The sequence below is a fragment of the Chelonia mydas genome, chromosome 28 (assembly GCF_015237465.2).
Source record: "Chelonia mydas isolate rCheMyd1 chromosome 28, rCheMyd1.pri.v2, whole genome shotgun sequence".
Lineage (NCBI taxonomy): Eukaryota > Metazoa > Chordata > Testudines > Cheloniidae > Chelonia > Chelonia mydas.
In genome coordinates, this window is record NC_051268.2 from 7,119,847 (window position 1) to 7,141,955 (window position 22,109).

General features: G+C 48.9%; 4 protein-coding genes across 7 annotated transcripts in view; 2 read left to right on the forward strand and 2 right to left on the reverse strand.

The window, feature by feature from the left end:
- The window catches only part of LOC102934530 (zinc finger protein OZF), a 1,287,564-nt gene that overhangs the window by 380,116 nt on the left and 885,339 nt on the right, over positions 1-22,109 (reverse strand).
- The window catches only part of LOC102930400 (zinc finger protein 501), a 1,110,025-nt gene that overhangs the window by 230,460 nt on the left and 857,456 nt on the right, over positions 1-22,109 (forward strand). The window lies entirely within an intron of this gene.
- LOC102932398 (gastrula zinc finger protein XlCGF57.1) overlaps positions 1-22,109 on the forward strand; it is a 135,386-nt gene that overhangs the window by 76,485 nt on the left and 36,792 nt on the right. The gene's annotated exons all lie outside the window — the stretch shown is intronic.
- Positions 1,222-22,109, reverse strand: part of LOC102933071 (zinc finger protein 300) — a 32,703-nt gene continuing 11,815 nt past the window's right edge. For all 3 annotated transcript variants that reach the window (XM_043537482.1, XM_043537480.1, XM_043537481.1), the window contains 4 exons: positions 10,658-10,740; positions 9,501-9,627; positions 5,004-5,117; positions 1,222-4,633 (listed from right to left, as the gene is read on the reverse strand). In XM_043537482.1, coding sequence (XP_043393417.1) covers positions 3,519-4,633; positions 5,004-5,117; positions 9,501-9,627; positions 10,658-10,681 — 1,380 coding nt within the window. In that variant the 5' untranslated portion in view covers positions 10,682-10,740 and the 3' untranslated portion in view covers positions 1,222-3,518. The remainder of the gene's footprint in view (positions 4,634-5,003; positions 5,118-9,500; positions 9,628-10,657; positions 10,741-22,109) is intronic.

Consider the following 22,109-nt stretch of genomic DNA (forward strand, 5'->3'; position numbering starts at 1 on the left):
CTTAAGAAACGAACAATGGACAGATCTGCTATTGTCAGCACACTTATGCGCCTTGAGCCAAACCAGTTACAAGAACAGCTGTCTCACTTTCCCTTGGGAGTCACAGAGCCCCAGCCACGGTAAGTAAGGCCTGAGGCGTGGGGAAGGGGGAGACAGCCCTGGGGTATAAGTGCATAGGGCTATTGTACTGAATACCGGCACCGTTCTCCACATGCAGTAGTGATTGCAGCTGATATCTCACTCCTGAGGATAATCAAGGATGCAAGGAAGCTGCTCCTGCATGTGTGTGGCTGCAGACAAGGTCTGGGCGATTTGCCAGCAGGTTGGAGGTGGGGTTGCACTAGGGTCTGAGCTGGGGCAGTAGCAGGCAAAAGCATGCAACCAGAAGCAAAATCCAACCCCACCGTGCGTTGGGCAGTGTCCTTTGCCTCATACTACAGATGTCAAACTAACAGGCCTGTAGTTACCCGGGTCACTTTTTTCCCCTTTCTTAAAAATAGGAACTATGTTAGCAATTCTCCAGTCATACGGTACAACCCCTGAGTTTACAGATTCATTAAAAATTCTTGCTAATGGGCTTGCAATTTCATGTGCCAATTCTTTTAATATTCTTGGATGAAGATTATCTGGGCCCCCCAATTTAGTCCCATTAAACTGTTCGAGTTTCACTTCTACCTCAGATATGGTAATATCTACCTCCATATCCTCATTCGTCATGCTACCATTATCCCTAAGATCCTCATTAGCCTTATTAAAGAATGAGGCAAAGTATTTGTTTAGATATTGGGCCATGCCTAGATTATCCTTAACCTCCACTCCATCCTCAGTGTTTAGCAGTCCCACTTCTTCTTTCTTTGTTTTCTTCTTATTTATATGGCTATAGAACCTTTTACTATTGGTTTTAATTCCCTTTGCAAGGTCCAACTCTACTTGACTTTTAGCCTGTCTCACTTTATCCCTACATGTTCTGACCTCAATAAGGCAGCTTTCCTTGCTGATCTCTCCCATCTTCCACTCCCTATATGCTTTCTGCTTTTTCTTAATCACCTCTCTGAGATGCTTGCTCATCCAGCTTGGTCTACAATTATGTAACCATATAGCATCCAGGAAAGAAAAACCCACAACACAGAGGGGCATAAGATACTTCTGGAGTAATTCTGAGCCAAAAAAAAAATAATCTGCAAAATTCTGCATATTTTATTTGTCAAAATAACACAATATAATCACGCCAATTTGAATTATTTTTGTAATTTATTTCAAAATACGTATCAGCAAGTATGTCTGTAACAATACAGACAAAAAAAGTTCTGGTAATTTTTTCTGACAAATAGGTTCCTTACTAGGCATATTAATACAGAACTTTGAGTATTTCATTTAAGCAACAACACAGAAACTTATTTCCCACCCCCTGAGAAGCAGTGCAAAGGCTTGGGGGAGTCAGGGGTAATGGAGGAACTGAAAGGGAAGGAGCCTGGAGTGACCTTGGAGGATTGTTGGGTGTGTGTGGGAGAAGTATGGAACAGGTATTTGTGGGGGGGAGGGAGGGAATGTTAGGGAGACCCTTCCCCATGCTGACCCTGACTGACCTCAAGCTGCTCCCATTCAGTCAGGCACATTTGCCCCTGTCCCTGCACCCCGCCCCATCCCCATGTGTCCCTGCAGCCCCTCTCCCCTGTCCCCATGTGGCCTTGCACCCCCACTCCCATTTAGCCTCTGGCTCAATGCTGTCTCCCCACTAACTCCTGAGCCCCTGCCCCTGTCTTTTCCTCCCACTAGCCATTCTGAACCCAGTCTGTGACCCCCCGCAGCAGCCGTGTGTGCCCCACTCTTCTGTCCTAACCTGGTTTAATGGGCAGGGTGCTGTGATTAACGTCTGCTCCTGTGGGAATTCTGCACTACTGCTCGCACACAGAATTTTTTCCCCGCAGAAAATACTTTCTGCCTGAGAAGTGCCGCAGTTTCACCTTTTGCTCACCAGAGGCTGCTGTGGTGCCAGAACAGCGGGGTGCATTCATGCTTCTGGCTGTTCTGATGTCACACTAGCCTTTGACGGGAAAAAGGTGGAATTGCAACACTTCTCAGACAGAATGTATTTTCTGCAGGAAAAAAAATTCCGTGACAGACATGAATTCTGCATATGCGCAGTGGTGCAGAATTCCCCCAGGAGTAATAAGACACTTTTGGTTTCAGATAAAATGAAATTCCAGAGCAGGTTATATCTGATGATTCACAATAATAACAGAATTCAGAGTAGCAGCCGTGTTAGTCTGTATCCACTGAATGCATCCAATGAAGTGAGCTGTAGCTCACGAAAGCTTATCCTCAAATAAATTTGTTAGTCTCTAAAGTGCCACAAGTCCTCCTGTTCTTTTTAATAAGAACAGAATCTCACACTGATTTCTCCTCTGATGCATTTAAACCTTCTTCACCCAACACCACCTTATTATTATCAAGTCATGTAATTTACAAGAACTTTAGCATCATAATGGAGAAAAACAGCCAGCCTTCCCATCTGTACACAAAACTCCCAGATCAGCAGGAGAAAGGTCAGAAGCAGCTATGCCAATAGACAGAAACAGGGATTAAAAGCACAGAACAATCCATTCATATTTCCCCTCCAACACTGTGACACGTGAACCTCCAGCCCCAGTGAGACTGATGGATAATCAAAGTGTGACTCCTAGCACAGACAGCAGCTAACACATGACATTCTGGGAGGCAGAGAGGTTGCATTTGGGGAGAATAAACACTATTATGGCTGACACAGAAACTAAAGCTGGGTTGAGGGGGGATTATGATAGTTACGGAGAAGGAGTGAATCCCTCTGACTCATTGTATCTTCTTCTGATGTTACAGAGGGTGAAACGACATTTTTTCCCTACTCCTGTTCCTGATCTTTGTTATAGTTCAATATATTTTAGGTGAGGAAAATGATAGAAAAGATTTCTGCTCTCCAGCACAACCTGAAGCAACATGAGAGCGAACTGGGAATGAGACAATTTGTCCCCAAACGGGGAAACAGACAATTGCTTTGAAATGGGGTAAGAGTAGAACTGTGATGCTCAGGGTTTGTTTAGACTAGGAAAAATTGATGGAGTTTAGGTCAGGTCAAGGGAAAAGCTAATGCCAAACACTGCACCTGGGTGACATCTGCACTGCAACTTTAGTTGTGTTTGTACACCAAGATTATTAACTTGAGTAGCTAACTCCACGTACAATCCTAGTGGATGTAAGGACAGGTAGTTTTTGCCTCTGGGTAGCTTGTTCAGATCAAACCTCTCTCCCCCACCTGGAGCTGGTTAACATTCCTGGCAGGAGGGACACACACTCCTACGACTCACAGGGAAAGGAGTTGATAGAAAAGATCACAGGACTGACCCCAAAGAAGGGTGAGCTGCAAAAGGCAGAAGCAGACAACTCATCTGGGGGAGCTGAGAGGCCTTGGTGAACATGGTGCGAAGATCGCTATGTGGGAACTAGCAAATGTGACTTTAAAAAAAAAAAATCTTTGGCCAGCCCTAGTCAAGGCATTTATTACAGTTCTCTCCCATGTGGATTTTCTGATGTCTAATAAGGTTTGACCTCTGACTGAAGCTTTTACCACACTCAGGGCAAGTGTAGGGTGTCTCTCCCACGTGGATTTTCTGATGTCTAATAAGGTTTGACCTCTGACTGAAGCTTTTCCCACACTCAGGGCACGTGTAGGGCGTCTCTCTGGTGTGGATTCTCTGATGTGTGATAAGGTATGAGCTCCGACTGAATCTTTTCCCGCACTCAGGGCACGTGTAGGGTGTCTCTCCGGTGTGGATTTTCTGATGTCTAAGAAGGGTTGAGTTCTGACTGAAGCTTTTTCCACACTCAGGGCACATGTAAGGTGTTTCGCCAGTGTGGATTCTCTGATGTGTGAGAACAGCTGAGCTCCGACTGAAGCTTTTCCCGCACTCAGGGCACGTGTAGGGCGTCGCACCGGTGTGGATTCTCTGATGTGTGATAAGGCCTGAGCTATCACTGAAGCTTTTCCCGCACTCAAGGCATGTGTAGGGCCTCTCTCCCGTGTGGATTCTCTGATGTGTGATGAGGGCTGAGCTATGCCTGAAGCTTTTCCCACACTCAGGGCAGGTGTAGGGTCGCTCTCCAGTGTGGATTCTCTGATGTGTTATAAAGGCAGACCGGTGACTGAAGCTTTTCCCGCACTCAGAGCATGTGTAAGGTGTCTCTCCAGTGTGGATCCGCTGATGTCTAATAAGGGTTGAGCCATGCCGAAAGCGTTTCCCACACTCAGGGCAGGTGTAGGGTCGCTCTCCAGTGTGGATTCTCTGATGTGTTATGAAGGCAGACCGGTGATTGAAGCTTTTCTCACACTCATGGCATGTGTAGTGTGTCTCTTCCAAGTTGATTCTCTCATGAGTATCAGGGTCTGACTGGCTACTGAACTTTTTCTCTGGCCTGTGCTGTCTCTTTGCTTTTTCTGGGTGTGCCCAATTCCTGCAAATATTCCCTTTGGATCTTCCTGATAACGTTCCATGTGGTTTTACTTGGTCAGCATCTTCCTCCTGAGGATTATCCTCCTCATTCTCACTCATCATACCATCTCCTGATGGGAGACAGAGAGAATCTAGACATAGGTCACTCCCTGCACCAGAAAGAAAGGAAATCTCAGAGAGAGGAATGGAAAAAAGAGCCAATAAACCAAAATATCTGTGGGAGAGATCAAACTTATCAGGAGCTGATTTTCCCCAATCCCTTCCCCAGAGAAGAGAGGAAGGGATCAGTTCTGGGTCCACATCTCACTAGAACTCTCAGGGGAAAGCGAGATCATGGAGCAACCTGCTGCCAGTTGTCAGTCAGAATAGGAGGGAAGCCCTGAGTGACATCTTCCATAAAGATTCCACATCTGCTGGGAACAATCCTGAACTCGGAGAGCTCACAAGGTCTTTGTAGGGCATCCCAAATATTTCCTGCATTCCCAGACACTTTTTGAGTTGGTTTAACCAATTCCTCACCTGTGCAGGCAGCTCTCAGGAGCGCTTCTTTCTCAGAGCCCTGAAGGTCTGGGACCCATGGCTCTTCCCCTCGTTCCATCTGGAATATCACATCAGGTTTGGAAACTGGAAACCCTACTCAAGGCAAAGAAAAGAAGTGAGATCATTGAGATTTGTGGGATACTTGTCACAAAGATTAACCCTAAGCTCATTTTTAAGCAGTAACATCCTAAGGCCAGATCTCTTGCCTCAAAGTGGCAGGATAGTTATTATTATTATTAACCATGTTTATTACCTTTGTGACTAAGGGTCAAGTGAGACTATGTCTACACTACAGAGTTAAGTTGACTTAAGTTACGTTGATGATCATAAACCACCATAATTACATCATTTGTGCACGTTCATGCAGTACTCCTTGTGTCCGTGAAGTGAGCCCACAGTTGGTGCCCTAGCATCGAGAGAGTGAGCAGTGCACTGTGGGTAACTATCCCACTGTGCAACTCACCGCCTTCTGTAGCTAGGAGTTCTGGGAATGGATTGCAGTGCATCATGGGGGCGGGCTCACTCGCCCATGATGCCGTGTTCTCCATCCCATCATTCTGTGGGCTTCCAGTTCAGTTGAACAACCCATGTAAACTGTACACCCACCATATCTGCCTAAAAGCATGGATCCTGCACTGCTGTTTAGTTTTGTGATGCGTGTCACGAACACGCCACTGATCCTGCAGTATTTCATGAGCTGCAAATCTGAAAGTGAATCCGTGGTGCCTGCCCTGCAGCGTGCCATGGAAAGAAACAATTCAAGATTGATGTTGGAGCAGCTGCACATGGTGGACCATCGCTTCTGGGCTCAGGAAACCAGCACTGACCGATGGGATCGCATCGTTATGCATGTATAGGATGATGAATAGTGGGTGCAGAATTTTCTGATGCACAAAGCCACCTTCCTGGAACTGTGTGCGGAGCTGGCCCCTGCCCTGCAGTGCGAGAACATCAGAATGAGAGCTGCCCTCAAGGTGGAGAAGCGAGTGGTGATTGCTTTGTGGAAGCTGGCAATTCCAGACTGCTATCAGTCAGTTGCAAATCAGTTCGGAGTTAGGAAGTCCACTGTGGGGGTTGTGATGATGCAAAAGTGTGCAGGGCTATTAATTGCCTCCTGCTATGAAGGACGGTGACTCTGAACAATGAACAGGAAATAGTGGATGTCTTTTTGGCAACGGGACTCCCTAACCGTGATGGGTCGACAGATGGCATGCATATCCCAATTTTGGGACGGCGTGAAGCTCATTGTGGAAGTGGAAGGTGTGTGGAGCTGCACCAGAGCAATGATTTGCCTCCCTTGCTTCCAGTAGGCCTGCTTCAGCTCCTTGATCTTAGCATGGCACAGCTGCATGTTCCTTTCACGGCCTTTCTCCTTCATGCCATGAGCAATCTGCCCGTAGGTATCAAAGTACCTAGGGCTGGATCAGAGCTGCAGCCGCAGAGCCTCCTCTCCTCAGAGACCCAACAATTCCAGTGTACTCCAGGTAGGAGCGCATTTGCTGAGGAAAGCCGCCATGGTCAGTTGGGAATTTGCAATGAGAACTCTCCACACCGAACAAATAGGAAGAGGAATTTCAAAATTTCCTGGGGCTTTAAATGGGAGGGATGCATGCCTGTATACCTGCAGGGCAGTGGAGTTCAAACTGCTGACCAGAGCGGTCATCATGGGCATTGTGGGATACCTCCTGGAGGCTACTTAGGGTGATATAAGAGAGCACAGTGTCTACACTGACTCTGCACCGCTCTAACTTCGTCTAAGAAAGTTCTATGTCTCTTGTCGAGGTGGCTTTATTATGTTGGCATAACAGGCGAGTCAAAACAGCAGGAGCGCTGCAGAGTGTACACCTCCACTGTTTTGTCGACGAAGCTGACATTTGTCAACAAAACTGTGTCGTGTAGACAAGGCCTAAGAATGGATCCCCACTGTGCTAGGCTAGGTACAAACCACAGACTAGTAAATGGTCCATGCCCTGAAGAATTTAAAATCTAAACAGACAAGAAAACACAGAATGATGGGAAAGGTAGAACACACCAGCAAAATGAAAAATGTGATGGCAAGGTGACAGATGTGATGAACCAAAGGCCACATATGGATAGGGGCAACTAGTGACATTATCACTCCAGGGTAAAGGAGAAAATATCATATATATCTGTACTATTACCATAAGGAAGGGCATAAAATACCTCACCCAGTTACCATTTTTTCAGGTTTGTTGGGTTCCTGAGACAGTGTAAACTGAATCAGCACCTCCCTTCTCATGGGCTCACCTGCCCTTCGATCTTTGTTTCCAATGATGTCTGTAAGTTGTAAGTATGCACAATGCAAGATGGTGAGTATGAACAATGCAGGACTCTCTTCCCTATAATTATCTTACTCTAATCATTATGTATATTGATCCTTGCTTATGATTTCAATTATAACTGTCTGTATTAAATCAAGTTTCCCTGTGTGTTTCACCAAATTTAATCTCCTCCATTAACTTTGAGTAGCCTGTAACAAGGAGGTGTGGCCACATTCAGAGAGTAACAGGGAAGGACCGCAACACATCCCGTGGTGGGCAGAACCAGAAGAGCCACATCTGCCATGCCAGAAGCAGAAGGGCGGACAGGAAGCAGAAGTACAAAAGGCGGGTCCTGCAGTTCAGTTGGGCAGGAGCTGCCAAGGGAGACAGATGCATCCCACTGGCTGCTGGAACCTGAAGAGGATCCCCACGGGGCTGAGGGCTGGCCAGATCTCCCCAGGCTGTTGGCCAACCGAGAGACTAGGCAGCTGCTTGGGCTGCTGCCTGGGGACTGGCCAAATCTCTCCGGGCTGCTGGCTGACCGAGATGCCGAGGATCTGCTGGGGATGCTACCTGAGGACTTGCCAGAGCTGCCCGAGAAGACAGAGGACCCCCATGTAATAGAGGTACCAAACCCAGGGGATGTGGAAAGTAGCCTGGGGGAACTAGACAACCATCTGGTTAAGTGCGGGCCTAATTCTAGGTGAGCATGCTGTGGGGCAGATCCCCACAATGGATGACCATTCCACCACCGCTAGGGACCTGGGCTGGGACGTGGTGGAGTCGGCTGGGCCCATGTCCCCCTGCCGTCCCACTCCTGGGGTGGCAGCCTCCCCATATTAGCCAAGGAGGCCTCTGTTAGTGCTCACCCTTCCCTGAGCCCCTAGACTGTGCTGGTGCTCGATTTTACCTGGGCTTGCAGAATGCTTAACCGCTCTGCCCTCATTGCAGGTCAGAGTTTACTAATCGTTTGCTGCCGTGCCCGGACCGAGGGCCTGGGGCTCATAGACTTCTCTATTGCTCTGCCTGGCTGGAAGGATGGGACACTAAGTGCAGCTAATTCCCTCCTTTTGACCTCACCTTTACAGGTATGTGACAGTGAGGAGGCTTGGTCTCCCTCAGAGAGTGATAAGGCGGGACGACCATGCAGCCTACACACCCCAATACATAATCTGACAGGTGTAATACTTGTAGCGGCTACACCACCAGCCTGTGGCATCATCAACAAAGTGCCCATTTGTGCCTGGGTAGCGGCCCTGCTATGGGAGGGAGAAATGCAGCAAGGACTGGGGATCGGTGGCCAGGGTCGCTGTGCACAGAGATGGGGAGGTTATATGGTAGGGGAGGGGTGAATAAGTGGTGGAGGGAGCTTAAGAGTTACAATAATAATATTTTGGGGGAAAATGTATAATGAAGTGAAACTAAACAGAAATAAAACTGGAGTGTAGGCTCTAAAGCAACAAGGCCTGGGCAGGGATTTGGGGTTAAAGGTCTGGGATCCCCCACAGCTCTAGATCCCCAGACCTCTCCTCCATCCCACTGACCCACCCAGCCCACTTCCTGGGTGTCCTTCCTCCACATTCCCCTCCCCTTCTTCCCATTACTCTCAGCTGGCACCACCTCCCGGCACCTTGGGAGCTTCTTGTGTTCCCTCCTCATCTCTCACTACCTCATCCCTCCCTGCTGCTTCTTAGCTTTAACCCTGCACACACCCTCCCCGTGTCCTGGTACCCCAGAATTATCTACTCCCCCCCTTCTCCTCCCCTCCCACAGCTCTGTTCTCCCTTCACCTGTGGAGTCCTGAATGGCAACTTTATACGCTCTCCTATCAAAAAAGGAGCTCATCGGATTGTCACACAAGCCATGCATGAGCCATACACCTATTTACTCAATTTAGAATTCTACAGGCAGCATATTTTCCTCTTAAAATGAGGAAAAGGCATGAAAGCTACAGTTATTAATGTAGTTATTAATGTAGCCAATAAGGATACATTAAATGCAATTTTAAAATGACTGACGGCACCAAAAAGGCACATGTCCAAAAATTATACTAGTGGGTGGGAGATAAGGCAACAAACGGGGGGCAAGAAAACTTGTCAAAACTTGTATGATGAATAAAGGTATAAAGTTATTACTACTCAGGTTCTTTAGAGACCCCACAGCTTCTAATAACAGAGGGGACAGGACTCCTTACCCAGCAAGACCACCGTCTCATAGTTCTCCTGCATGACTTCTCTGTAGAGGGCTCTCTGAGGGGGGTCCAGCAAAGCCCCCTCTTCCCTGGTGAAATACACAGCCACCTCCTCGAAAGTCACCAGCCCCTGAAAGAGCAAGAGTCCAACACTCAGTACCTGCTGCCCCACTCACAACCCCACTATTCAGGGAACAGCAGCACCAGGTAAATGGAAGCTCCGGGAGGCACATGTTAACAGAGTCCCACCCCCACCTTGCTTAGAGCAGCCAGGAGGCCTCAGAGTGAGGGTAGAAAGAGAGAACCCTTGTGTCTCCCAGCTGACAGATGGAGGCAGGGTTTTCACAGTTATCACATCCTACCAGCCAGAGCTTGATTATAGGACATGGAGCCTCCAGCAGTGCCCAGAGACAGACCCTTGGTAGGAATCCCAACACTCTCCCAATAAAATATATGGAAGAAAGGGGAAGTCAATAGTAAAGAATATAAGTTAGAAGGTCAGAATTATAGAAAATTGATAAGGGAAGCTATCAGAAATCAACGACCAATCAATGAAAATAAGAAGGAAGTTATTCAAAGTATATTAAGTACAAAATGAATCCTAACAATGGCAGTCACTTAAAATCTTTCTGTAGCTAATAAATTTCTTTTATGCTTTATCTGAACCAGTGTATTTTGAGTGAAGTGTCTGGGGAAAATCCCAGCTTGGTTAGCTCAAGCTTGTTGTGCATACCTTTCCCATATCAAGGGGAAGGTCACTATATTAATGAGCTCACATTATAGAGATCCCTGTGCACAATACGAGGAAATAATTCTGGATTTATACTACAGCAGGTGTGCAAGGTTGGGGAGCTGGGAAATTGGCTGTTGTCTTCTATCTGTCCTTGAGTGGCTTAGGTAAAGCACTCAGGTAGCTTAGTTGGGTGCATGCTGCCACCTGCTGTCGTGTTGGGTGATAATAGGGCTTGGAGAGGCTGGCTGAATCTCCAGTAAAGCAGTGTGAGAAGGGTCAGCCTGGCCTGAGGGTTAGAGGGCACAGTGGTTCCCAGAAGCCCACCAGACTGCCTCCCACCACCCCTAGCAGCTCCCACCCTCCTATGCATTTACTGCTCCTCTCCCTCCAAGGAGGACCCACCACCAGCTCCCTCATAATCCCTTACCTGAGCCAGCTCCATTGAAGCCATTTCCTTCCCGCTGGGAGGTGGGGACGATCTGGGGTGAAACGTGGACGTTATTCTGTAGTCTGCCAGGGTAAGAAGGGCAACGGGAGAGAATTCAGATGGGGTTTTTGTCCATTCCACATGCCGATTCCCCCCAGGATTTTTCCCTGCTAATAGACATTCTAGGTTCTGCCACACTGTGAAGCACAAAGTGACCTTATTCCAGTACAGGCCTAGCCCCCTCCCACCAGGGTGTAACCCTCTGAGACATGGTGAAACCTTTCCAGTAACAGAGTCTCTGAACCAACGGCCAGAGAAAAGCAGAATCAAAGGAGTCACTTTGCGGGATTCTTCCTGTCATTGTCCCCAAGACAGCTGTCTCAGGTTTACAAAGTTGTTTGATGCTCAAGCCTTTATATAGTCTCTCCTGGGAGTGCCCCCTTTCATGGGATGGGCCTAGTTTTAGCTTTTGGCAAGCGTGAACCCTGGGGCTCTGAGACTGGGCTTTCTTGCCTCAGCACACCTTGTTTCTTTCTGTTGCTCCCCAGTGAGTCAAAAGGAGTAGATACTCCTGATAGAGACTGTGAACATAAGAACAGCCCACTGCGTCAGACCAATGGTCCATCTAGCTCAGTGGCCAATGCCAGGTTCATCAGAGGGAATGAACAGAACAGGGAATCATCAAGTGATCCATCCTCTGTCACCCATTCCCAGCTTCTGGCAAACAGAGGCTAAAGACACCATCCCTGCCCATCCTGCCTGTGACACTGGCAGATGAGGTGTTAGCTCTTGCAAAAGCTCCCAAGTCTTAATTGAACATGGACAAACGCAGAGCTGGAATCAGTCTGGCTCCCCTGTGTTAGAATTGTTAAAACAGGGATGAGAATTAGAAGAATGTGTTTAGTGTTTAGACTTTATTGAATGCTTGTGAGTTGCTGCCTGGAATAATATCTGAGTATCATAGAATCATCGGACGAGAAGGAACCGCGACAGGTCATCTAGTCCAGTCCTCTGGACTCATGGCAGGACACAGTATTATCCAGATCATCTCTGACAGGAGTTTTCTAACCTGCTCTTAAAAATCTCCAATGATGGAGTTTCCACAACTGCCCTAGGCAAATTATTCCAGTGCTTAACCATCCTGACAGGAAGGTTTTCCTAATTTCCCACCTAAACCTCCTTTGCTGCGATTTAAGCCCATTGCTTCTTGTCCTATCCTCAGAGGTTAAGAAGAACAAATTTTCTCCCTCCTCCTTGTAACCACCTTTTATGTACCTGAAAACTGTGATCATGTCCCCTCTCAGTCTTCTCTTCTCCAGACTTAATAAGCCCATTTTTTTCCAATCTTCCCTCATAGCTCATGTTTTCTAGACCTTTAATCATTTCTGTTGCTCCTCTCTGGAATTTCTCCAATTTGTCTACATCTATCCTGAAATGTGGCTCCCAGAACTGGACACAATGCTCCAGTTGAGGCCTAATCATTGTGGAGTAGAGTGAAATAATTATTTCTCGTCTCTTGCTTACAACACTCCTCCTAATACATCCCAGATGATGTTTGGGTTTTGTTTTTTTTTTGCAATAGTGTTACACTGTTGACTCATATTAAGCTTGTGGTCCACTATGACCCCCTGATCCCTTTCCGCAGTACTCCTTCCTAGGCAGTCATTTCCCATTTTGCATGTGTTGCAACTCATTGTTCCTTCCTAAATGAAGTACTTTGCATTTGTCCTTATTGAATTTCATCCTATTTACTTCAGACCATTTCTCTAGTCTGTCCAGATCATTTGAATTTTAATCCTGTCCTCCAAAGCACTTGCAAACCCTCCCAGCTTGGTATCATCCACAAACTTTGTAAGTGTACTCTCTATGCCATTATCTAAATTATTGATGAAGATATTGAACAGAACCGAATCCAGAACTGATCCACGCGGGACCCCCCATGTTATGCCCTTCCAGCATGTCTGTGAACAACTGAACCAGTTGCATTGTGAGCTTCTGTGGCTATGCAAATCACCAGGCAGGACGGAGACTTTAACTATGTGAAGTGCTGATTGGCAACAGACAGCATTAAATGCTGCCTGGCAGGAAAGATCCATCAACACGAGATGTTATGGGATGTTAAACTATTACTATTATGGGATGTTAAAGAAGACAAAAGACTGTTGTTCTGCTCTTGACTTCACACAGTTGTTTTCCCCTTTTTCTTTTCTTTTTTGTTCCTTTATTTACCCTTGTTTGCCAGCAGTTGGCTCTTTTGCAGTTTCACCTGGTACCCGAGAGAGGAAGAAAGTGTCCCAAGGCCTCAGCCAGAGGGTTGAGCCTGACACACTAGAAGGGCACACCCCTGTAGCAGGGAGAAATCGGACTCATAGAGTTGCAGCCCAGAAGGCCCAAGGCCCAGGAGTTTGGCACCAGTTTGATGGGCTGGATGTCTTCTCACTGGGGGCTGCCATGAGCCTGGCACATGGAGTAGATATGCGGTGGCCTGGGGAGCAGGAAGCTGGTCAGCATCCCAGACAGCACTCCGAGAACGGAAATGGAGAGGGAACGAGGGACACTGAGGTGAACTCAGCACCCATCGTGAAGGCCATTGGCAGAAAGTTGTCCTCTCCCTGGCCTACGGGGGTCAGACAGTGACACAGAGATCCCTTGGCAAAGGGTCATTTTGTCTTTGCCAGCAGCTCTCACCTGACAAACCCATCACACCAAACACATCCCTTGGAGGATGGTCATGTGAGGTGTCTACAGAAAGCACATAACTGGTCAAGACGCATAATGACTGAGAGATCAACGTATAGGTCATATGTAACAAAGACAGGGAAGAGCATCTTTGCGAGCAGGCTGGCTAACCTATTGAGGAGGGCTTTAAACTAGGTTCACCGGGGGAAGGAGACCAAAGCCCTGAGGTAAGTGGGGAAGTGGGATACAGGGGGGTGAAGCACGAGCAGGAAAGCGCGAAAGGGGAGGGCTCCTGCCTCATACTGAGAAAGAGGAACGATCAGCGAGTTATCTCAAGTGCCTATACATAAATGCACGAAGCCTGGGAAACAAGCAGGGAGAACTGGAAGTCCTGGCACAGTCAAGGAATTATGATGTGATTGGAATAAGAGAGACTTGGTGGGATAACTCACATGACTGGAGTACTGTCATGGATGGATATAAACTGTTCAGGAAGGACAGGGAGGCCAGAAAAGCTGGGAGAGTTGCATTGTATGTAAGGGAGCAGTGTGACTGCTCAGAGCTCCGGTATGAAACTGCAGAAAAACCTGAGAGTCTCTGGATTAAGTTTAGAAGTGTGAGCAACAAGGGTGACGTAGTGGTGGGAGTCTGCTGTAGACCACTGGACCAGAGAGATGAGGTGGACGATACTTTCTTCCGGCAACTAACAGAAGTTACTAGATTGCAGCCATGGGTCTCAAGGGAGACTTCAATCATCCTGATATCGGCTGGGAGAGCAACACAGCGGTGCACAGACAATGCAGGAAGTTTTTGGAAAATGTAGGGGACCATTTCCTAGTACAAGAGCTGGAGGAAGCAACTAGGGGCAGAGCTCTTCTTGACCTGCTGCTCACAAACCAGGAAGAATGAGTAGGGGAAGCAAAAGTGGATGGGAACCTGGGAGGCAGAGACCATGAGATGGTCGAGTTCAGGATCCTGACACAAGGAAGAAAGGAGAGAAGCAGAATACGGACCCTGGACTTCAGAAAAGCAGATTTTGACTCCCTCAGGGAACTGATGGGCAGGATCCCCTGGGAGAATAACATGAGGGGGAAAGGAGTCCAGGAGAGCTGGCTGTATTTTAAAGAATCCGTATTGAGGTTACCGGGACAAACCATCCTGATGTGTAGAAAGAGTAGTAAATATGGCAGGCGACCAGATTGGCTTAATAGTGAAATCCTTGCTGATCTTAAACACAAAAAAGAAGCTTACAAGGAGTGGAAGATTGGACAAATGACCAGGGAGGAGTATAAAAATATTGCTCAGGCATGCAGGAGTGAAATCAGGAAGGCCAAATCACACTTGGGAGTTGCAGCTAGCAAGAGATGTTAAGAGTAACAAGAAGGGTTTCTTCAGGTATGTTGGCAACAAGAAGAAAGTCAAGGAAAGTGTGGGCCCCTTACTAAATGAGGGAGGTAATCTAGTGACAGAGGATGTGGAAAAAGCTACTGTACTCAATACTTTTTTTGCCTCTGTCTTCACGAACAAGGTCAATTCCCAGACTACTGCACTGGGCAGCACAGCCTGGGGAGGAGGTGACCAGCCCTCTGTGGAGAAAGAAGTGGTTCGGGACTATTTAGAAAAGCTGGACATGCACAAGTCCATGGGGCCGGATGCGTTGCATCCGAGAGTGCTAAAGGAGTTGGCGGATGTGATTGCAGAGCCATTGGCCATTATTTTTAAAAACTCATGGCGATCGGGGGAGGTCCCGGACGACTAGAAAAAGGCTAATGTAGTGCCCATCTTTAAAAAAGGGAAGAAGGAGGATCCTGGGAACTACAGGCCAGTCAGCCTCACCTCAGTCCCTGGAAAAATCATGGAGCAGGTCCTCTAGGAATCAATTCTGAAGCACTTAGAGGAGAGGAAAGTGATCAGGAACAGTCAGCATGGATTCACCAAGGCCAAGTCATGCCTGAGTAATCTAATTGCCCTGTATGAGGAGATAACTGGCTCTGTGGATAAGGGGAAAGCAGTGGAAGTGTTGTTCCTTGACTTTAGCAAAGCTTTTGACACGGTCTCCCACAGTATTCTTGCCAGCAAATTAAAGAAGTATGGGCTGGATGAATGAACTATAAGGTGGATAGAAAATTGGCTAGATTGTCAGGCTCAACAGGTAGTGATCAATGGCTCCATGTTTAGTTGGCAGTCGGTATCAAGCAGAGTGCCCCAAGGGTCAGTCCTGGGGCCGGTTTTGTTCAATACCTTCATTAATGATCTGGAGGATGGCGTGGACTGCACCCTCAGCAAGTTTGCAGATGACACTAAACTGGAGGAGAGGTAGATACGCTGGAGGGTAGGGATAAGATATCTAGGGACCTAGGTAAATTAGAGGATTGGGCCAAAAGAAATCTGATGAGGTTCAACAAGGACAAGTGTAGAGTCCTGCACTAAGGACGGAAGAATCCCATGCACCGCTACAGACTAGGGACCGAATGGCTTGGCAGCAGTTCTGCAGAAAAGGACCTAGGGGTTACAGTGGACGAGAAGCTGGATATGAGTCAACAGTGTGCCCTTGTTGCCAAGAAGGCCAATGGCATTTTGGGCTGTATAAGTAGGGGCATTGCCAGCAGATCGAGGGATGTGATCGTTTGCCTCTATTCTACATTAGTGAGGCCTCATCTGGAGTACTGTGTCCAGTTTTGGGCCCCACACTACAAGAAGGATGTGAAAAAATTGGAAAGAGTCCAGCAGAGGGCAACAAAAATGATGAGGGGACTGGAACACATGACTTATGAGGAGAGGCTGAGGGAACTGGGATTGTTTAGTCTGCAGAAGAGAAGAATGAGGGGGGATTTGATAGCTGCTTTCAACTACCTGAAAGAGGGTTCCAAAGAGGATGGATCTAGACTGTTCTCAGTGGTAGCAGATGACAGAACAAGGAGTAATGGTCTAAGTTGCAGTGGGGGAGGTTTAGTTTGGATATTTGGAAAAACTTTTTCACTAGGAGGGTGGTGAAGCACTGGAATGCGTTACCTAGGGAGGTGGTGGAATCTCCTTCCTTTGAGGTTTTTAAGGTCAGGCTTGACAAAGCCCTGGCTGGGATAATTTAGTTGGGGATTGGTCCTGCTTTGAGCAGGGGGTTGGACTAGATGACCTCCTGAGGTCCCTTCCAACCATGATATTCTATAATTCTATGTAAGGAACAAAGCATTTATATTGAAAATCTACTTTATGGACTTGGAATGGAAAATAAATCACCGAGAGCTAATGGGCCCCGGGATTGGCCCATCCACCCAAGAGGGAGTCATCACTTCTCACTAGTCAGCTGGCAAGGTAACACAAGGATCAAGTGACCAGCCTTCCTCCCTCCCAAACTATCAATGGAAAACCATCCAAGGCACCACCAAACAACTGAAACTGGGAGGTGGGGGAGAGGGGACTGAGGGAGAGGGTGAAACTGAAGGTAACACAAATTTAATCATCTGAAATCCAAAATATGAATAGTTTAAAGGCACATGTCACCTGTTTATGATGTGAAGGGACGGGCCAGAATGTATAGGGGAGGGGGCCTGTTTGGAGGAGGAGCAGACTGGGCAGAGCTAGGGCATGGCTGGACCAGGGGCAGGAGGCCCAGCTGGAAGTAGCAGTGAGAGGCCCTGCTCAGTGTGCAGCTCAGGCTGCATCACCAAGGTGGCATGCACCATATTGTATGCTGCTGCTGCTGCCTGTAATATGTGTGTGCAGCAGCCTAGGACAGGAGACAGCTACTTGCTTCTACAGTGCTAACAGAGGGCTGGAGGGTATGGACAAGAAGGGAAGGCTGAACAGGAAGTGGCGGCAGGAGGAGGAGGTGGAGGAGGAGAGAGAGACAAACATCATCTTCTCTCATGTACTTTAGGTACCGTAACCACCATATGATTAAACTGTCAAGATCTTGGGGAACAGACCATGTCAGAGATTTCTCTCACTGGCTCTGTTACCAACATGACAAACACTTGAAAGAAGGGGAGGCGGAGCTGGAACTGGTGGCGGAAGGAGGAGGTGGAGAAGGAGAGAGACATTTGAAAGTATAACCATTATTCCCATTCCACTGCAACAAAAAGTACAGGAGATGGGAGCAGCTTCACAATCTCCCAGCACCTACGTGGAGAGAGCACTGGACGGGGATAATTCCTGGCTCTGCCACAGACCTGCTGGGTGACCTTGGGTAAGACCATGGCACTTCTCTGTGCCTTGCATTGCAAACCTGCTTGAGACCCACAACTGCCTAAAAGGCCACAAATTCCTCCAGCCAACATCGCTCTGGGTTAAGAGCTAGGAAATTCACCTCCAAAAAACTATATGAACACAGGATTTAAGGTTGCCCCAAGGTGTCTAGTGCCCTTCCAGAAGAGAGATCAGCAAAACTCAAACTTGTAATACCCAGGCAATATAGAGATAAGGTACTCACCAGTGTAACCCTAAATCTGACTGCAGGGCTGTCCCTAGACATTGTGGTGCCCTACACAGCCCCCCCCGGGGGGGATGGCCCCAAGACTCCACGGGGGTCTGGCCCCAGGCCTCTGTGGTGGTGGGGGGCTGTATCCAGTCTGTGGGGGGAAGGAGCAGGCTTGGGGGGCAGGGGGAAAAGCACCCCCCCAGCACAAGCCAGTGGAGCGGAGCAGGTTGGGGTCAACTCACTCCACTTTCTGACCCCCAGTGATTGCAGTGCGGGCCTGACCCTGCACTCACAGGGTGGTGGGAAGTGGAGTGACCCAGCCCCAGCCCCCTCCGTTGTGTTTCCCTGGCTCCCAGCCTTGGGACATGGGGGGAACCAACCCCTAGCATTCACCAGTGGTGTGGGTGGGAGCCGCCAGAGTGGAGCAGGCTGGGGCCGGGTCACTTCATTTCCCACCACCTGGTGAGAGCAGGGCGCACCCGACCCTTGCTGCAGTCCCCCAGGACACAGCTCGGGGAAGGGGTGGAGTGGGGGGGCGGTGGAGCAGGGGTGGGAAGAGGTGGGGAGCAGGCTATGGAGAAGGGGTGGAGTTGGCGCAGGGCAGGAGCAGCTTTCCTGGCCGGCTTAGCTGGCCAGAGGTTCAGGCTGGCCACTGGAGTAGCACGCAGCTGCACAGGGCACCAGGAAATTTAATTTCCTGGTGCCCTATGCAGCTGCATAGTTTGCGCATGGGTAAGGACGGCCCTGTCTGACTGATTTGAGCAATGACCCAATACTCCCACAACACACCTATGCGTACCCAGCCATTGCAGATAGTGCCTATCGCTAAAGTAACATGGCACAAGACAACTCTAGCACAGAATCCAGCACCTTATCTCTGCTAAGATGGAATCTGGTTTTAGGTGAACTGCGTGGTAGCATTTAAATGTACCTTTTAAATTCTTTTAAATGAAGAAATCTGCGATGTGGAGTTTGCAGATCTATTACCTACACAAATGTACTTGAGGAGCTACCAACACCTGTTCTACACTCAGACACTGAGCCTGCTTCCTAGAAACAGCCGCACACTTGGTCAATTGAACACCTCTTCACCCCTTTTTACAACTCTTTCATCCTTTCTCACACAAGTTCCAGCTGACATTCTACATTCACTTACCCATCGTTAAGCACACAGACTGCTCTCAGGTCCCACCTCACAGCTGACCATTCCCATGGCAAACAGTCCCCTGTTTCCTCACAACAACATGCACAGCTCAGTGCAGAAATGATACAGACTGGAAGCTCCAGGTACACATGCACCTCTTTCCTTTCACCGCACACATGGGGGGCAACTCAGACCCAGATCTTCTCATATCACAATCACACTTCCACCAAGTTGCTCTAACTAACACCTCTACCTTTCTGTGCAGCCACACCTAACAGAGTGAGTGCAGCTGGAGTGCAGGCAGAGAACGCCCAGTGGCTGTTGCCAGCTCCAGGGGGCAGAGTTAAGGTTAAATTGGCATGCACATTAGCTCTGTATTTCCTAGTTTTGAGAGGTGTGAATTTTACTGAACTTGACATTCTGGCAGGGCCCAACATATTGCTAGGCAACCTTAACTCTGCATTAACAAAGGGGTCAGTGACTAGATGAATGTTCAGTAAATACGCAGAAAGTGATAACTCCCCACCCCTGCCTGCCATTCACACAGGCAGCAAAGCCCTGGGCAAGGCAACTTTAAGAGGCAAAGAGAAGGGGATAGAGTTTGGAGGTTTTCTGCCTGTCAGGAGTGGGTAGCAGCAAGGGAAGACTGGCAGCTGGTTGTTGGAGGAGTGAAGAGGTTTGAGATATGGTGGGGGCAGCTTTGAGTCATGGTCAGGGACTGGGTAACCTGGGTTTGGGGGACACTTGCTTCTTCTGTGCCCCTTCCACATCCTGTTGCGAGTAGAGAATGACCACTCTGCTTTATTTCTTGCCCAATTAAGGGTAACTTTCCCATGCCACTCTGCCGTCATGGAGCGGGGATGGGAAACCATTGCTGCACACAGGTGAGCCACATAAGGGCCAGGGCAGAAGCTGCAGTCTTGGAGAAGACCCTACTGTGATTCCCTGCTCACCCTCAGCGGTGAGATATCTTCCATAATGAACACAGCCTGTGGAAAATGTGGGCACAGGAATGATTATGAACCCCCCCCCACACCCTCTACAGTGCTGTCTCTCCCCAAGAGCCACGTCCCCAGTGTACAGTACGGTCCTGGAACAGTGATTTCTCCTGCCTCTGCTGTTACCATTTTGGGGGTCTTGTGGCTCATGGGTGCTTGCCTGGGTTCAGCCAGTTAGTGACAGGTGTGTGAATAGTGGCTGTGTTTTAAATCAGTGGTCTCTGTGTTGCAAACAATACTGCTTCTATAAAATGTTGCATTTTTGCTTCACAGATATGCCCTTGGGAGCCCAGCCTCCCTCTTTGTTATTGCTGGATGGATGGCTGCTCAGAATTAGAAAGTGCCAATGAAGAACTAAAGAGAACTTTTTGCATGAGGTCATGATGCACTCTGGAGCCGAAAAACAAGAATTGAAGGAGAGGCCGGACAGCGAGAAGAGGGACAGAAAGGAGAACGTGGTGCACCAGAATGAAGCCATGGAGCGGCTCTTAAATGTTATGGAGCGCCAAGCGGACACGCTCCAGGTGCTACTAGCACTGCAAACCGAGGAGCTCTGCGCCTGCCCACTCCTGCAGCCGCTGTCGCAAAACTCTTTCCAATGCACCCCCCAGACACCGCCAACACACTCTTAGCAACCTCCTGGCTGCAGTCTGTACCCGCCGCAGTCCACTCCTACCCCATCACAGTCCAGCCCTGCGGACGCCCAGTACCCAGTGCACTCAACACCCGTCCCTCCTCAGTTTAGCCCTGCTGAAGTACCGTACCCGCTGCACTGTACTCTAAAGGGTAAGGTTGGATATGAGGCCTGGACATACACAAATCTCTAACCATGCCGGGACCCCACCTCCTCCTGGGACCCTCCCTTCCCCCATCTCCCTGCTGGTTGTCCAGGGAATTCGCCCTTTTCAGCAAGGAGTGCCCTCTGCCAGTCAGTGTCTTGCCTGCCACTGGCCCCGTGCCCATCCTGGTCCCCGGTGCCCTTCTAGATTAGGGTTCTTTGCCCTGGCAGTACCCCCTCAGTCTAGGTCTCCCTTCCCCAGGGGAACCCCCAATCCCCTAACCCTCCCTTGCCTCAGTGGCTACTGTCAGTCATCGTCTAGCCCCCGCTCCTTGGGCAGACTGCAGTCTGTACCACTCATCATCGGCAAGGGGGGTCAGACCAGCTGCCTCTGTCTAGGTCTGGGCTGCTCCTCTGAAGCCTTAGTACCCTTTTGTGGGCCTTTACCTGGGCCTGCAGCCTGGGGCTCTGCTAGACTGGAGCTCCCCGGTTCCGTCTGCCCTTCCCCAGCACTGCTCTGCCCTGCCCTGCCCTAGGTACCCTCCTCAGCTTCCCAGGCAGCCAGGTCCTCCTCTCTCCAAGTAGCTAGAGAGAGTGTCTCCTTCTGGCCCACTGCCCTCTTACAAGGGCCAGCTGGGCCCTAATTACACAGGCTACAGCTATGGCTGTTTTCACGAACAGCCCAGTTTCTCTCTCAGCCCTCTCCCAGGGCTGTTTTAAGCCCTTTAAGGCATGGTGGGGGGACCACCCTGCCACAGCATCCCTGATCCTTTTGGACCCATGCTGCACCCCTCTAATAGCCCTTGTCTCTGGCTGTTCAAATTCAGCCTCCAGGCACTGAGCCTCAGCAGTCCAGCCCTGAGTGAAACTTTCACCCTTCCCTTCACAAATATTCTGGAGCGTACAGCACGCAGCTATAAGCATAAGAATATTGTCATCAGCCGGGTCCAGTCTCCCACATAGGCAGCACCAGCGGGCCTTTAAACGGCCAAAAGCACACTCAACAGTCATTCTGCACTTGCTCAGCCTGTTGTTGAACCGTTCCTTGCTGCACGGCATTAAGGGGTAGGCAGGGTCTCCCAGGATGACATTGGGGATTTTGACTTACCCTACGGTGATCTTCTGGTCCGGAAAGAAAGTCCCTGCTTGCAGCTTCCTGAACAGGCCAATGTTCCAAAAGATGCTTGTGTCATGCACCTTTCTGGACCAGCCTGTGTTAATGTCTGTGAAACGCCCATGGTGATCCACAAGCGCCTGGAGAACCGTAGAGAAATATCCCTTGTGATTAATGTACTTGGTGGCTAGGTGGTCTGGTTCCAGAATTGGAATATGTGTGCCATCTATCCCCCTCCACAGTTAGGGAAGCCCATTTGTGCAAAGCCATCCACAATGTCACGCACATAGCCCAGAGTCATGGTCTTCCAGAGCAGGATGTG